The sequence below is a fragment of the Gorilla gorilla genome, chromosome 23 (assembly GCF_029281585.2).
Source record: "Gorilla gorilla gorilla isolate KB3781 chromosome 23, NHGRI_mGorGor1-v2.1_pri, whole genome shotgun sequence".
NCBI lineage: Eukaryota > Metazoa > Chordata > Mammalia > Primates > Hominidae > Gorilla > Gorilla gorilla.
Window position 1 is genome coordinate 19254830 of NC_086018.1, and position 14135 is coordinate 19268964.

Consider the following 14135-nt stretch of genomic DNA (forward strand, 5'->3'; position numbering starts at 1 on the left):
ATCTCAGCTCACTACAACCTCCGCCTCTTGGGTTCAAGCGATTCTCCTGGCTCAGCCTCCTGAGTGGCTGGGATTACAGGCATGTGCCACCACACCTGGCTAATTTTGTATTTTTAGTAGAGACGGGGTTTCTCCATGTTGGTCAGGCTGGTCTCAAACTCCCGACCTCAGGTGATCCTCCCGCCTCTGCCTCCGAAAGTGCTGGGATTACAGGTGTGAGCCACCGCGCCCAGCCCCAGCTACTTTTTAAATTTTTATTTTTGTAGAGATGAGGTTTCCCTATGTCACCCAGGCTGGTCTTGAAGTCCTGGGCTCAAGTGATCCTCCTGCCTCAGCATCCCCCCACCAAAAAAAACAGCTGGGCACCATGGTTTATGCCTGCAATCTCAGCACTTTGGGAGGCCAAGGTGGGAGGATTGCTTGAGCCCAGGAGTTCAAGACCAGCCTGGGCAACATAATGAAACCTTGTCTCTACAAAATGAAACCTAAAAATTAGCCAGTGTGGTTGAGCACACCTGTAGTCCCAGCTACTTGGGAGGCTGAGGTGGGAGGATTATTGGAGCTTGGGAAGTTGAGACTGCAGTGAGCTGTGATTGCGCCACTGCATTCCAGCCTGGGTGATAGGGCTAGACCCTGTCTCAAAAAACAAAACAAAACAAAACAAACAGGGTCTCAGCCTGTCGCCTAGGCTGGTCTCAAACTCCTGACCTCAAGCAATCCTCCCACCTTGGCCTCCCAAAGCACTGGGACTAGAGGTGTGAGCCACCTCTAACTTGAGGCTCTAACTAATTTGAGGCTCTAACTTGGTCTCAAATCAGGATTTTTTTTAAGAAAAAGTCCCCACAAGGCCAGGTGCGGTGGCTCACGCCTGTAATCTCAGCACTTTGGGAGGCCAAGGTGGGCGGATCACGAGATCAGGAGATCGAGACCATCCTGGCTAACATGGTGAAACCCCGTCTCTACTAAAAAAATACAAAAAATCAGCCGGGCATGGTGGCGGGCACCTGTAGTCCCAGCTACTCAGGAGGCTGAGGCAGGAGAATGGCGTGAACCCCGGAGGCGGAGTTTGCAGTGAGCCGAGGAGATCATGCCACTGCACTGCAGCCTGGGCAACAGGGCAAGACTCTGTCTCAAGAAAAAAAAAAAAAAGAAAAAGTCCCCACAAATACATGTGGTTGATGTTTCTGAGTCCCCCTACTGCACTTACTTTTTTATCCCCAGAAGTGGGCACTTTGACAGGGCCCCTGGCCACTGGGTGGGGACTTACAGGCAGAGAGACAGTAACCAAGGCCAAGTGCAGTGGCTCATGCCTGTAATGCCAGCACTTTGAGAGGCTGAGGCAGGCGGATGACTTGAGGTCAGGAGTTCGGACCAGTCTGGCCAAGGTGGTGAAACACTGTCTCTACTAAAAATACAAAAATTAGTCGTACATGGTGACGCACGCATGCCCGTAGTCTCAGCTACTCGGGAGGCGGAGGCAGCAGAATCGCTGGAACCCAGGAGATGGAGGTTGCAGTGAGCCGAGATCACGCTACTGCACTTCAGCCTGGGTGACAGAGCAAGACTCCATCTCAAAACAGAGCAAAACAAGGCTGGGTGCAGTGGCTCACACCTGTAATCCCAGCACTTTGGGAGGCCGAGGTGGGCAGATCATGAGGTCAGGAGATTGAGACCATCCTGGCTAACATAGTGAAACCCCATCTCTACTAAAAATACAGAAAAATTAGCCGGGCATGGTGGCAGGCACCTGTAGTTCCAGCTACTCAGGAGGCTGAGGCAGGAGAATGGCGTGAACCTGGGAGGCGGAGCTTGCAGTGAGCCGAGATTGCACCACTGCACTCCAGCCTGGGTGACAGAGCGAGACTCCGTCTCAAAAAAAAAAAAAAAAAAAAACAGAGCAAAACAAAAAAAAGACAGTAGGCAGGCAAGGGGATGGGCGGTTCTGAAGGAAGAGCTGACCAGGGGGCTGGCGGAGGATGTGGGTGAGAGGAGGTAGAGCTGTCAGGGCTGGAACATGGGTTGTTTCCTGCCGAGGGCCAACTTCAGTAGGAGGAGGAGGCTAGCATGGTGATCACCCAGGGGTGGGCTGGAGGATCTGAGGAAGACGATGCCGGGATTGGGTCTTGCAGGATGAACAGGAGTTTCCTAACGGTGTGGAAGGGCTTGAGGGGGTGAGCGGCTGTCCCCGTGGTTCCCTGCTCTGGCAGCTGACATGGGGTTCCACCTCCTCCCATCGCTGACTTTGGCCGAGTTCTGTCCTGCCCTGGCCCTCTGCGGTCCTCATTGGGATGTTCACAGCCCGCAGAGGTGACTGGCCTCCCTGTGTGTGCCTTCTCTCTAGGGAAGTACCACTGCCCAGTGCTTTTTACCGTGTTCACCAACAACACCCACATCGTGGCTGTGAGGACGACCGGCAACGTCTACGCCTATGAGGTGTGTCCTCGCTGGCCTGGAGACAGCGGTGGGGAGATCTCTGCTGTGTCTTCCTAGTATACACTGGCTGGGCTGTGTGCTACATGTACAGCTTGTCCTCGTGGGGTTTACAGTCACAGCCACAGGCATGGTCATCTAGCAAAGCTCTGGCAGTGCAGCCTCCCCATTTTCAGGCAGGTCAAAAAAAGGGTTGGGGGAGGTGCATCCTTCGGAATCCAGGCAGTCCTGGCTGCCCAGCAGGGACCCTTAAACCCCAAGAGGTCCTTCTGCGTCTTCAGCAAAGCCCAGGTGCTGGGAAGGCACCCATGTTCTGAGGACAGGCCTCTAGGGCTGTGAGGGGAGTGCTCACCCCGGATCTGGATGGAGTCACTTGCCCCCGGGAGGGAGCTGTCCCCTGGAGGAGTTCTGGCAGGGAGAGGGTGTAGCGAGAGAGGAGACAGCCATGTTCACACGTGGGTCCTCCTCTCGGGTGAGGCGGGGCAGGCCCCACATGGCAGGAAAGCCGACCTTTGCGCTGTTTTCAATCCTGCACCTGGACGTTTGTGGGGTGTAGGTGGCCAGCGCTGCTCCAGGGGCCTTGGGGGCCACTTCTTGCCAGAAGCCTGCACAAACTGGCATGGTCAGTCCTCGTTAGTGGAGTGAGGGCTCTGCTAGACCGCACCGCAGGAGTGCAGGCATCTTGTGTGCACAGCCCCTGCCCACGGGGGCCTGGCACCATACCTGTGCATGGGAGGAGCTTGGTGAAGCCTGCAGCGAGTGGGTGGGTGACTCGCTGAGTCTTTTTGCTGATCAGTGTGCAGACAAGAGCTTCCTGCAGGAAGGTTGCTGCGAGGGTGAACTGGCTCATCGTCTGAGGCCCAGCCAGCTCCGCCTTTGTGGGAGCCACTGCTTTCAGCCAGTGGGGTGTACACTGCTGTCTCTCTCATTCCTCACGCCTCTCAAATCGTGCCATGGTCGGGGCCAGCTCCAGGCCTCCCTGCTTGCAGTCCCCTGTGCCAAGGCTTGGGGCAGGCATCGTAAAACCACTTCCTCCTGGCTATAGGCAGTGGAACAGCTAAATATCAAGGCCAAGAACTTCCGGGACCTGCTGACCGACGAGCCCTTCTCCCGGCAGGACATCATCACCCTCCAGGTGAGTGTCCCCTGCCCGCCTGCCCCAGCTGCCTTCAGCACCTGCAGCCAGCCCAGGCCTTTACAGGGCTGCCTCCTCAGTCTAGCTCTTACATCTCCTCCCCGATCCCCTACCCCCATGTCAGGGCCCCTCATATCTGTCCTCAAAGCCACCTGAGGCATCTGAATGGCCACTCTGCAGGCCTGGCTCTGCTTCAACGCCTTGAGGGCAGGAGCTGGCATGAGCTCTGCAAAGACCCTGTATCTGGCACAGGGCTCCCTGCAGGTGTCAGAGAACCCCAAGTGAATTAATGAAAAACACTGACTTAGAAAAGCAGGTGCTGGCTGGAGCGTGGCCTGCTGAGTCAATCACCTCTGTGGCTTGTCCCATTCTAACCAGAGGTCGGCTCACGGCTGCCCACGTTCCGGTCCGATAGCTCCCTAACAGCGATGAATGCTCGTTAGCCATGTGCCTGGAGGAAGGTCACAGCTCAGCCAGCAGCTAGCGAGGCTGCGTCCCCGTCCCTGCCCCTGTTTGCTGCCCTGCCTGGGGCAGACCACCTCCTCCCTCATGCCCTGCTTGACTCCCCCAACCTCAGTGTAGCCCTGGCCTCTTCCGCACCTCTGACAGCTGGCCGTCCTTTGCTGCATGTGGCTGCCATTTGGGCCGTAGGCTGGGTTCACTCTGCGGGGCATTCTCTTTTTGCCACAGGACCCCACCAATTTGGACAAGTTCAATGTCTCTAACTTCTATCATGTGAAGAATAACATGAAAATAATAGACCCAGGTATGTACACCTAGGGGCTGGGCTAGGCGAGGGAGCTTTTGGGTGAAATTGGGACAGTGCTCCCTGGGTAAAGCCCCCCCTTTCCTGGAGGTCAGGGGGTCCCAGCCCAGACAGGCCCTGCATTTTCTGAACCAGTGTTCAGAGAATCTGAGCCAACTGCAGCCTCAGAAACAACGGGCGGGATAGACTTGCTGCCCTGCCAGCACACCTGCTCAGGTTCCCCTGCTCCCTGCAGACTGGCCGGTGCTGTCAGTGGGCAGGTGGTGGGGTGACGGGGTCCTCCTGTTTTCTTGGCCTCTGGTGGCTGTCCTGCAGCCTTGGAGGAGCCAGCAGGACTCATGTTCAGAGGTCACTTGGCCTTGTGCTGCAGAGCAGTGGCCTGGGCACTTCGTGAGCATTGTTTGAATAGGTTTTAGGTAGGCTGAGCACGTGAACTGGGGGAGATTTGAGTCAGGAGAGCCTGAGGTCAGGGTTGGGGCTGGGCCGTGTCTGTGCTCTCTGCACAGGGATGCCGGCCCCTCTCCACAGGGTGGGCTGCTGTCCAAGGCCCAGTAGGCAGCAGGCACCCTCCTGAGTCGGCAAGAATGGGTGATTTCACATCTGGAAAGACCCCCAGACACTTCTATTATTTTAAATAAAAATAACCTTTAAAATTACAGAAGCAAAGCAACTGGGTGTGGTGGCTTATGCCTGTAATCCCAGCACTTTGGGAGGCCAAGGCAGGTGGATTGCTTGAGCTCAAGAGTTCGAGACCAGCCTGGGCAACATGGGGACACCCTGTCTCTACAAAAAATAGAAAAATTAGCTGGGTGTAGTTGGCGCACCTGTAGCCCCAGCTACTTGGGGGGCTGAGGCAGGAGAATCAATTGAGCCCAGGAGGTGGAGGCTACAGTGAGCTGAGATCTTGCAACTGCTTTCTAGCTGGGGCGACAGAGCTAGACCCTGTCTCAAAAGGCTGGGCGCGGTGGCTCACGCCTGTAATCCCAGCACTTTGGGAGGCTGAGGCAGGCGGATCACGAGGTTACAAGATCGAGACCATCCTGGCTAACATGGTGAAACCCCGTCTTTACTAAAAACACAAAAAAATTAGCCGGGTGTGGTGGCGGGCACCTGTAGTCCCAGCTACTCAGGAGGCTGAGGCAGGAGAATGGCGTGAACCTGGGAGGCAGAGCTTGCAGTGAGCCGAGATCGCACCACTGCACTCCAGCCTGGACGATAGAGCGAGACTCCATCTCCACAAAAAAAAAAAATAAATAAAGCAAAGCGTATACTCTAAAAAGATTAGAATATACAGATAAATATAAAATACACAAATCAACCTGAAGTCCATCCTGAGACCCTTGTGAACTGCCTGGGGAGACCTTCAGGCCTGTAGCGGGGCACTGTGGCATTCTGTGGCTGGCAGTGGCACGGTGCCTGCGCCATGGCTGGACGGCCCTGGGCTATTCTAGGTCTGTGTCCCCAGCACGTGTGTGGGGAGGCTACTGGGGGCTCGGCGGCTCAGGGCCATGCTACTGTTTTGTAGATGAAGAGAAGGCCAAACAGGACCCGTCTTATTATCTGAAAAATACAAATGCCGAGACCCGAGAGACCCTGCAGGAGCTCTACAAGGAGTTCAAAGGGGACGAGATTCTGGCAGCCACCATGAAGGCCCCGGAGAAGAAGAAAGTGGACAAGCTGAACGCTGTGAGTGGCGGAAGGCACTCGGCCAAGCCCAAGCCCTGTCTTCCTGCCCATCTCATGGCCTCTTGGAGTGGTCCTGGGAAAGGGGCTCATGGGGGCCTGGGGTACACGGCAGGGAGGCAGCCAGGATCCCCCAGAGCTGTGGTGCCCCTGATGGCTCTGAATGCACAGCCCTGGGGCTGCCCTGAGGCAGATAGAATCTGAGAAGGCAGAAGGGGAGGGGCTGATGTCCACACTGGTCGTTGAAGAACCAAGGGGTGTGTGGGGGCATGTAGGGGAGATCCCTGCCACAGAAGGTCTGCCTTGTGCTGTGGTCCCAGCCCGAGCTCAGTAGCCAGGGCAGGCACGTTGAGCGGGCACATGTGGTTCTGTGGTGGCTGGGAGGGCAGGGCCCGATGTGCACTGGGGCCCAAAGCCATGCCGGGGAGAGTTGGGGCGTTTCACGGTCTGCTGTGGTGCTGAGGTGGATGGCATGCCTGGGACTGCACGGTGCCGCCTGTCTGGGGCTGTCGTGTTTGCTTCTTGCTCCTGTCAGGCAGAGCGTGGGGATCTGGAGCTAGGGGGAGTGCAGAGACATGGGCAGGTAGCTCTGAAGTTCTCCTTCTTAAAGAATTATTCAAATTCTGGAAAATTTGAAAAAGAAAGCTTGTTGTCCAGTGTGTCACCCCCTCTAACACACTGCCCTTAGCACTTTGATATATTACTTTTTTTTTTTTTTTTTGGAAACAGGATCTTGCTATGTTGTCTAAGCTGGTCTTGAATTCCTGGCTTCAAGTGAGAGCCTCCTGCCTTGGCCTCCGAAAGTGCTGGAATTACAGGTGTGAGCCACTGTGCCTGGCTTGTATTTTCTTCTGATGGGAGAAACCCCTTTTTCTTCCTCTGTGATAAAAAATAACATTTATTGGGGCTTTTCCCCGACCCCTGATTAAATATGTAATGTGTTTAGTGTAGAAAGTTTGAAACTTTTAAAAAGAAATGAGGCCAGGCGTGGTGGCTCACACCTGTAATCCCAGCATTTTGGGAGGCTGAGGCAGGAGGATTGCTTGAGGCCAGGAGATCAAGACTAGGTTAGACAACATAGTGAGACCTTATCTCTACAAAAAATCAGCCAGGCGTGGTGGCATGCGCCTGTCGTCCCAGCTACTCAGAGGGCTGAGATCGGAGGGTCACTTGAGCCCAGGAGTTGGAGGCTGCAGTGCACCAGGATCACACACCACTGCACTCCAGCCTGGGTACAGAGCAAGACCTTGTCTCATAAAAAAATTAAAATAAAATAAAAATAAATGAGAAGTCAGCCATACACTCCTAACCCTGAGGTGGCCAGTCCTGTGTGGTATTTTATCTCCAGGGTTTCACCTGATATCATAAGAGTCGGGATCCCGTGGAGGCCAGGGGACCCTGGCTTGGCCTAGCCGTGGCTTCTTCCTCCTGCTGGTTGGGGAGGCCCTCCTGGAGGAGAGGCACCAAGCAGGGCCTGGGGGGCAGGGGTGGCGTGTGGTTGGCTTCTAGGCAAGCGACACATCCCCACCCAGCTGCCTCCCATGGCACTGCTGAGGTGCCACCCTGGTTTCCTTGGCAGGCCCACTATTCCACAGGGAAGGTCAGCGCTTCCTTCACCTCCACCGCGATGGTCCCGGAGACCACACATGAAGCAGGTAGCCACCTTTGCCTCTGTAGCCACCTGCCATGTGACCCGAAAGTGGCAGGGGGTGGGTGTGCTCCCCGACTCCCACTTTATTGGTCTGTCAGGGGCTCCCACTGTCACCTGAGCCCCTAGTCCTCCCCCTCTTAGCTGCTGAACCCCTGCCAGCCCCATGAGGCTGGGGTGAGCCTGTGCGTGGCCTAAGCAGACCCTCGGCCTCCAGCTGCCCTGCTCTCCCCAGAGCTGGAGCCTAGTCCCCGCCTGTGTGTCTGAGGCCGGTGCTGCCTGGCATGGTGGGGCTGCCCCAGGGTGAGGGCAGGGGCTGAGCTGGGACCTCGGCTTGTAGCTGCCATCGACGAGGATGTGCTGCGCTACCAGTTTGTGAAGAAGAAGGGCTACGTGCGGCTGCACACCAACAAGGGCGACCTCAACCTGGAGCTGCACTGCGACCTGGTGGGTGTGGAGGCCAGCCCCTCCCCATGCCCCAAGGTCATCTCTGGGTCATTTGACAGCCATGTCTTAAATATAGGGCTGCCACTGGTATGTGCTTGTTGTAGGAAATTCAGCCTGTCAGTAGGCGTGTCAGTAGGCGGGACCCGCAGCAGTGCCCTGTGTCCTTCCTAGGGGGCCACGTTGGCAGCATGGCCTGCGCACAGGTGCCAGTGTCTCAGAGAAGGGGCCAAGCCGCACCTGCTGCTCTGCCCACACTTCTCCCGAGCACTGTACTCTGGGCCGTGCGGCTGCACGGGTCCTGTTGCTTAGTGTTGTGGGTCCATCCTTGCCCAGTGTGGCTGGGCAGCTGACTCTGCTACATGTTAAAGACCGGCCTGGCCAACATGGGGAAACCTGTCTTTACTAAAACTACAAAAATTAGCCAGGCATGGTGGCGCATGCCTGTAGTCCTGGCTACTTGGGAGGCTGAGGCAGGAGAATGTCTTGAACCTAGGAGGCGGAGGTTGCAGTGAGCCAAGATCGCGCCACAGCACTCCAGCCTGGGCAACAGCAAGACTCCACCTCAAAAAAAAAAAAAAAAAAAGCCTCCTGTGGCTGTGGTGAGCTGCCTTTGGCAGCTCTCTGCCTCATACAAGTATTGGGGCTATGTTGCAGACACCAAAAACCTGCGAAAACTTCATCAGGCTTTGCAAGAAGCATTATTACGATGGCACCATCTTCCACAGATCCATCCGGAACTTTGTGGTGAGTGACAAGAGTCACTGGCTGCACAGATGAGCTTGGTGGGACATCGGGGGGTTGGGTGGGCTTGTCCCTGCCCTGTCCCAGGGCCCTGGCCCATCCCACGGTGGCCAGGATGAGTCCAGTCGGTGATCCTCTGTTGGGGAACCCACAGGCTGACCCTCGAGGCCCCAGCCCATCCAGAACTGGGTTCACAAAGGGAGGTGGCTGGGAGGGCCCCTCATTATCACCAAGAGCCCAGCACCTGTGTGGAGCCATCTGGCAGGAGGGGTGTCCTTCAGTCAGGCAGGCGGTGGGCCTCAGGTCTCAGAGTGTGACTTGCTCACTGGCTTTTGTTTTCACAGATCCAAGGGGGCGACCCCACAGGCACAGGCACAGGTAGGTACTGGTGCTGGGCCCTTCTCTGGGCACTTTGGCTGCTCCGTGGGGCATGAGGGGGTAGCTGGGCAGGGGTTGTGCACAGCTCAGACGTGGAGTCTGCTAGACCAGGGTGGAACGACTGGCAGCCATCAGTGCTGTGCCCCCTCAGGCCTGGCCCTCAGTTTTCTCATTTCCAGGTGGCTGTGAGGCCTGCATGGTAGAGGAGGCAAGAGTGTGTGGTCTCTTCCCTGGGCCCCTGGGGTCTGCCTCAGACTGAGGCCAGCCCTCCCTCCTGCAGCCTCTCCAAGCCCCTCAGCCTGGCAGCGGCTTGGGTCCAGATCCCCCCACCTCCGTATTCCCATAGCTTGAGTGATGATGATGGTGGCCTTGACTCTTTAATCCCTGTCCCGGGGCAGGCCCCAGGCGGGGCTGGGGTGAGTGGGCAGCAGCCTGCCTGTTTGGAGGCGTGGGGGCTCCAAGGGACCCAGGAGTTGGTGACGTGGGGCTGGGAGCCACCCTATCAAGTGCCCCTGCCCCAGGCTGGGCTCAGCAAGGCCCTGATGCCCCTCGGGACTATGAGGTTTCTAGTTCTGCCTCGGCTGGGGCCCAGGCTTTCCTGCTCCCGTGGGCCTTTCTCTTCCAGGTGGGGAGTCATACTGGGGGAAGCCCTTCAAAGATGAGTTCCGGCCCAACCTCTCGCACACGGGCCGCGGCATCCTCAGCATGGCCAACTCCGGGCCCAACAGCAACAAGTCTCAATTGTGAGTCAGCTGGGCTGGCTGGGGTGGCCTGGGAGGTGAGCCGGCACTCTCTGCAGGTTCTTCCTCTTGGCCCTCTCTGAAGGGTGTGCTGGTTCTGAATCATACTCAGACAGTGTACGGCATACCTAGGCCAAGCATGTGCACCTGCGTTCAAAAGGGGGTCCCCAGAGTGAGTCAGCAGGGAGAGCTGCCCGCACCGGGTGTGTCCTCGAGAGACCAGAAGTCAGGAATTACTGGAGGTCCAGAAGGACTTCTTGACAGGGACCAGGCATTCGTGTGGGTGCCTGTGACCAGGCAGTGCTGGGGGAGGTCAGCGTGTGGGAGGGGTTGTGCAGGGCACAGGCTGGACAGGGAGAGGTGCCTGGAGAGACACAGGAGGTCTGGCCCTGGTGCATGTGGGGAGCAGTGTGCAGTCTGGTGGCAGGAGGCAGGGGATGGGGGGCCAGCAGGGCCATGCGCACAGGGGCCGGATGGCTGTATTGTGGAAGAACAGAGGTGCCCTTTCCATCCCCAGACAGTGGCCTGATTTTATGTTTCAGTCTTTCAATTGTTTTCTTCACATGGGTCCTGTGACTTCCGGGATAAAGCAACCTCTTAAGGATTTTTTATAGTTTATGATACTTTTGTAAATGGACGTTTTTTTTCCAACTTTTGGGGATCATTGCTCATGTAGAGAAAAACTACCGTTCATTTTATATCTAGCCACTTTAACAAATTATCTTATAATTCGAAAGTTTTTAAGATTTTTTTGGGTTTTCTAGATAGTCACGCTTATCACCAAAAGCTGGTCTGCTTTCTGCTTCCCTGGTGTGCACATCAGTCACGTCACCGTCACGTCACCGTGGGCCTGATGGGGGAGGAGGAAGTGGGCGTCTTGCTGTGCTCCACAGAAATCGCTGTTTTGCCTTCTCAGAACATTTGTTGTTGGGCTGTTTTTGGGAGGGTGGCTGACTTTTTAGAGGTTTCTTTCTTAGCATCTACTATGACGATTCTGTCCTTTTTCTGGTCCTCCCGGGATTTGTGGATGTGGCCACTACAAGGCCAGAGTGGATGGGTGTCTCCGTGGCATTCTGGGGTGAACCGTGGCCTGTCGTGGCTTTGCGGTGGCCTTCCGCCAGCTCACTGTCACACGTGGTCTCGATTGTGTGGACTGGCTCCAGCAGGTTTTGCTGTGACAGGTGTGGCCCCTGCATGTTACGAGCAGGGCTGGCTGTGGCTTTGTGGCCTGGAATGGTTAAAATCACAGGGATGGCCGGGCGTGGTGGCTCACACCTGTAATCCCAGCACTTTGGGAGGCTGAGGTAGGTGGATTGCCTGAGCCCAGGAATTCGAGAGCAGCCTGGGCAACATGTCAAAACCCGATCTCTACAAAAAATAAAAAAAATTAGCGGGGCATGGTGGCGTGCGCCTGTAGTCCCAGCTACTTGGGAGGGTGAGGTGGGGGGATCATCTGAGCCTGGGAAGTCAAAGCTGCAGTGAGCTAGGATCGCGCCACTGCACTCTATCCTGGGCAGCAGTGAGACCCTGTCTGGAAAAAAAAAAAATCAAACTGGAGTCAGCTGTGGTTAACAGCTGGGCAAAGGCAGCTGGCAGCTATTTGTGCCACTTCCTTGGGGCTTTCATTTCAGGGTTAACGGGCACTTGTTTCCATGAAGGCTGGTATTCTCTTGGCCTCGCTGTGCTGACCTTTTTTTTTTTCTCATTCCTAATCACACGTTCCATTATTCCTCAGTCCCTTAGTAGTCTTGGAAGGGTTTGTCTGTTTTCACTTCACTTTGAAGGGTTTGTAATTGTTTTCAGTTTCTGTCTTTGCTTCTTCATGGTGTTTTTCCTCCTCCTTCACTTTAATCCATGTGTGCTTCTGATAGCCACGTCTGTCATTTTGAGGGTGCACGTACGTTCCCTCTTCACTGCTTGCTGGTTGTTGGTAGCTTCCCTTTCAATTTCTTCTCAGCCAAGGATTGCCTAGGACTGTTGGTTATTTTCAAGTAGGTTGGGTGCGTGGTTTGTTTTTGTTGTTTGGCAGGGGCCAGGGCAGGGAATCATTTTATTATTTTTTATTTCTCTTTGGTAACCAGCCTGTGAAACTGCTGACAGATCAGTTGCCACCTTCTCTTTTTTTTTTTTTTTTTGAGATGGAGTTTCACTCTTGTCACCCAGGCTGGAGTGCAATGGCGGGATCTCGGCTCACTGCAACCTCTGCCTCCTGGGTTCAAGCGGTTCTCCTGGGATTACAGATGCCCACCACCACACCAGGATAATTTTTTGTACTTTTAGTAGAGACAGGGTTTCACCATGTTGGCCAGGCTGGTCTCCAACTCCTGACCTCAGGTGATCCACCCACCTCAGCCTCCCAAAGTGCTGAGATTATAGGCGTGAGCCACCACGCTCGGCCTTCTCTTCTTATTTCTAGTAGTATTTTGTGCTTTCTTGGACAACTGTTGCCAAAGGTTTGCCTATTTTACTGTATTCAAAGATCATTAGACTTTAATTTGTTACAGCTTTGTTTTCCCTTTTGTGATTCTTGTAATTAAAGATTTTCCAGGAGGAGGCCAGGCGTGGTGGCTCACGCCTATAATCCCAGCACTTTGGGAGGCCGAGGTAGGCGGATCACAAGGTCAGGAGATCGAGACCATCCTCGCTAACATGGTGAAACCCCATCTCTACTAAAAATACAGAAAATTAGCCGGGCATGGTGGCAGGCGCCTGTAGTCCCAGCTACTCAGGAGGCTGAGGCAGGAGAATGGCGTGAACCCTGGAGGCAGAGCTTGCATTGAGCTGAGATCGCTCCACTGCACTCCAGCCCTCCAGCCTGGGTGACAGAGCGAGACTCCGTCTCCAAAAAAAAAAAAAAAAAAAAAAGATTTTCTAGGAGGAGCTTGCCTCGGGATGGTTCTTTTACTTTCCTCTTATCTGAGTTTAATTCTGCTTCTAGTTTCCTTCACTGTGTTAGAAATCAGCGAGAGAGGGAACTGCTTGCAGGTCAGAGCTCAGGTCTGCACCGTTGCAGATGTCACATCTGCGGACACTTGTCTGGTGGCCTCGGGTGTGGTCAGACTTGGTGGGCTCAGGAGCGTGTCCCTGCGTGGCTGGGGGGTGCATGTTTGATGCAGTGGAGGTTAAGTCCTGTGTCTCACCAGCCGGGTTGTGGGCTGTGCCTGCCTGCACCACCCGGGGGAGTGCTCCGTGCAGCCAGCGCCGGGACCCACCCCATGTCTTCCATCGTTTTCTTTTCAGCCTCTCTGGCTCTGCCCTCTGAGGGCTTTTTGAAGGCTCACAGCTGGGGTCTGTCATGTTCTCCTTCATCCTGACAGTCTTTTTTTTTTTTTTCTTTGAGACGGAGTCTCGCTCCGTCCCCCAGGCTGGAGTGCAGTGGCGTGATCTCGGCTCACTGCAAGCTCCACCTCCCAGGTTCATGCCATTCTCCTGCCTCAGCCTCCCTAGTAGCTGGGACTACAGGCGCCCGCCACACGCCTGGCTAATTTTTTGTATTTTTAGTAGAGATGGGGTTTCACCGTGTTAGCCAGGATGGTCTTGATCTCCTGACCTTGTGATCCGCCCACCTTGGCCTCCCAAAGTGCTGGGATTACAGGCGTGAGCCACTGTGCCTGGCCAATCCTGACAATCTTAAATGTGGACTTAATTCTTCAGGTGGTCTATTGCGTTCTATATCTTGTTGCTTTCTAGTTACCATTTTTTGTATTTCTTTTCATTTGCTTCTCTTCTCTTTCTGCTGGTTTGGAAATTAGATGTTTTACTTCTGGTCTAAGGTTAAGAAGGACATCTATTTAAAGTCCAAAGTTGGCCAGGTGCAGTGGCTCACGCCTGTAATCCCAGCACTTTGGGAGGCCAAGGCAGGTGGATCACAAGGTCAAGAGATTGAGACCATCCTGGCTAACAGTGAAACCCCGTCTCTACTAAAAATGCAAAAAAATTAGCTGGGCGTGATGGCAGGCGCCTGTAGTCCCAGCTACTCAGGAGGCTGAGGCAGGACTATGACATGAACCTGGGAGGCGGAGCTTGCAGTGAACCGAGATCGCGCCACTCCAGCCTGGGGGACAGAGCAAGATTCCATCTCAAAAAAAAAAAAAAAAGTCCAAAGTTGTGAGGTAGTCTCTGCCTTCCTCCCAGACCAGGCTGGCAGAAACTCTCTCCTCGTCTCAT

At 55.0% G+C, this 14135-nt stretch overlaps 1 protein-coding gene across 14 annotated transcripts in view; it reads left to right on the plus strand.

Moving 5' to 3' along the window:
• PPIL2 (peptidylprolyl isomerase like 2) overlaps positions 1-14135 on the plus strand; it is a 34997-nt gene that overhangs the window by 13862 nt on the left and 7000 nt on the right. For all 14 annotated transcript variants that reach the window (XM_063704973.1, XM_063704980.1, XM_004063100.4 and 11 more), the window contains exons 7-15: positions 2342-2433; positions 3476-3565; positions 4256-4331; positions 5857-6017; positions 7594-7669; positions 8003-8109; positions 8764-8853; positions 9195-9228; positions 9854-9971. In XM_063704973.1, coding sequence (XP_063561043.1) covers positions 2342-2433; positions 3476-3565; positions 4256-4331; positions 5857-6017; positions 7594-7669; positions 8003-8109; positions 8764-8853; positions 9195-9228; positions 9854-9971 — 844 coding nt within the window. The remainder of the gene's footprint in view (positions 1-2341; positions 2434-3475; positions 3566-4255; positions 4332-5856; positions 6018-7593; positions 7670-8002; positions 8110-8763; positions 8854-9194; positions 9229-9853; positions 9972-14135) is intronic.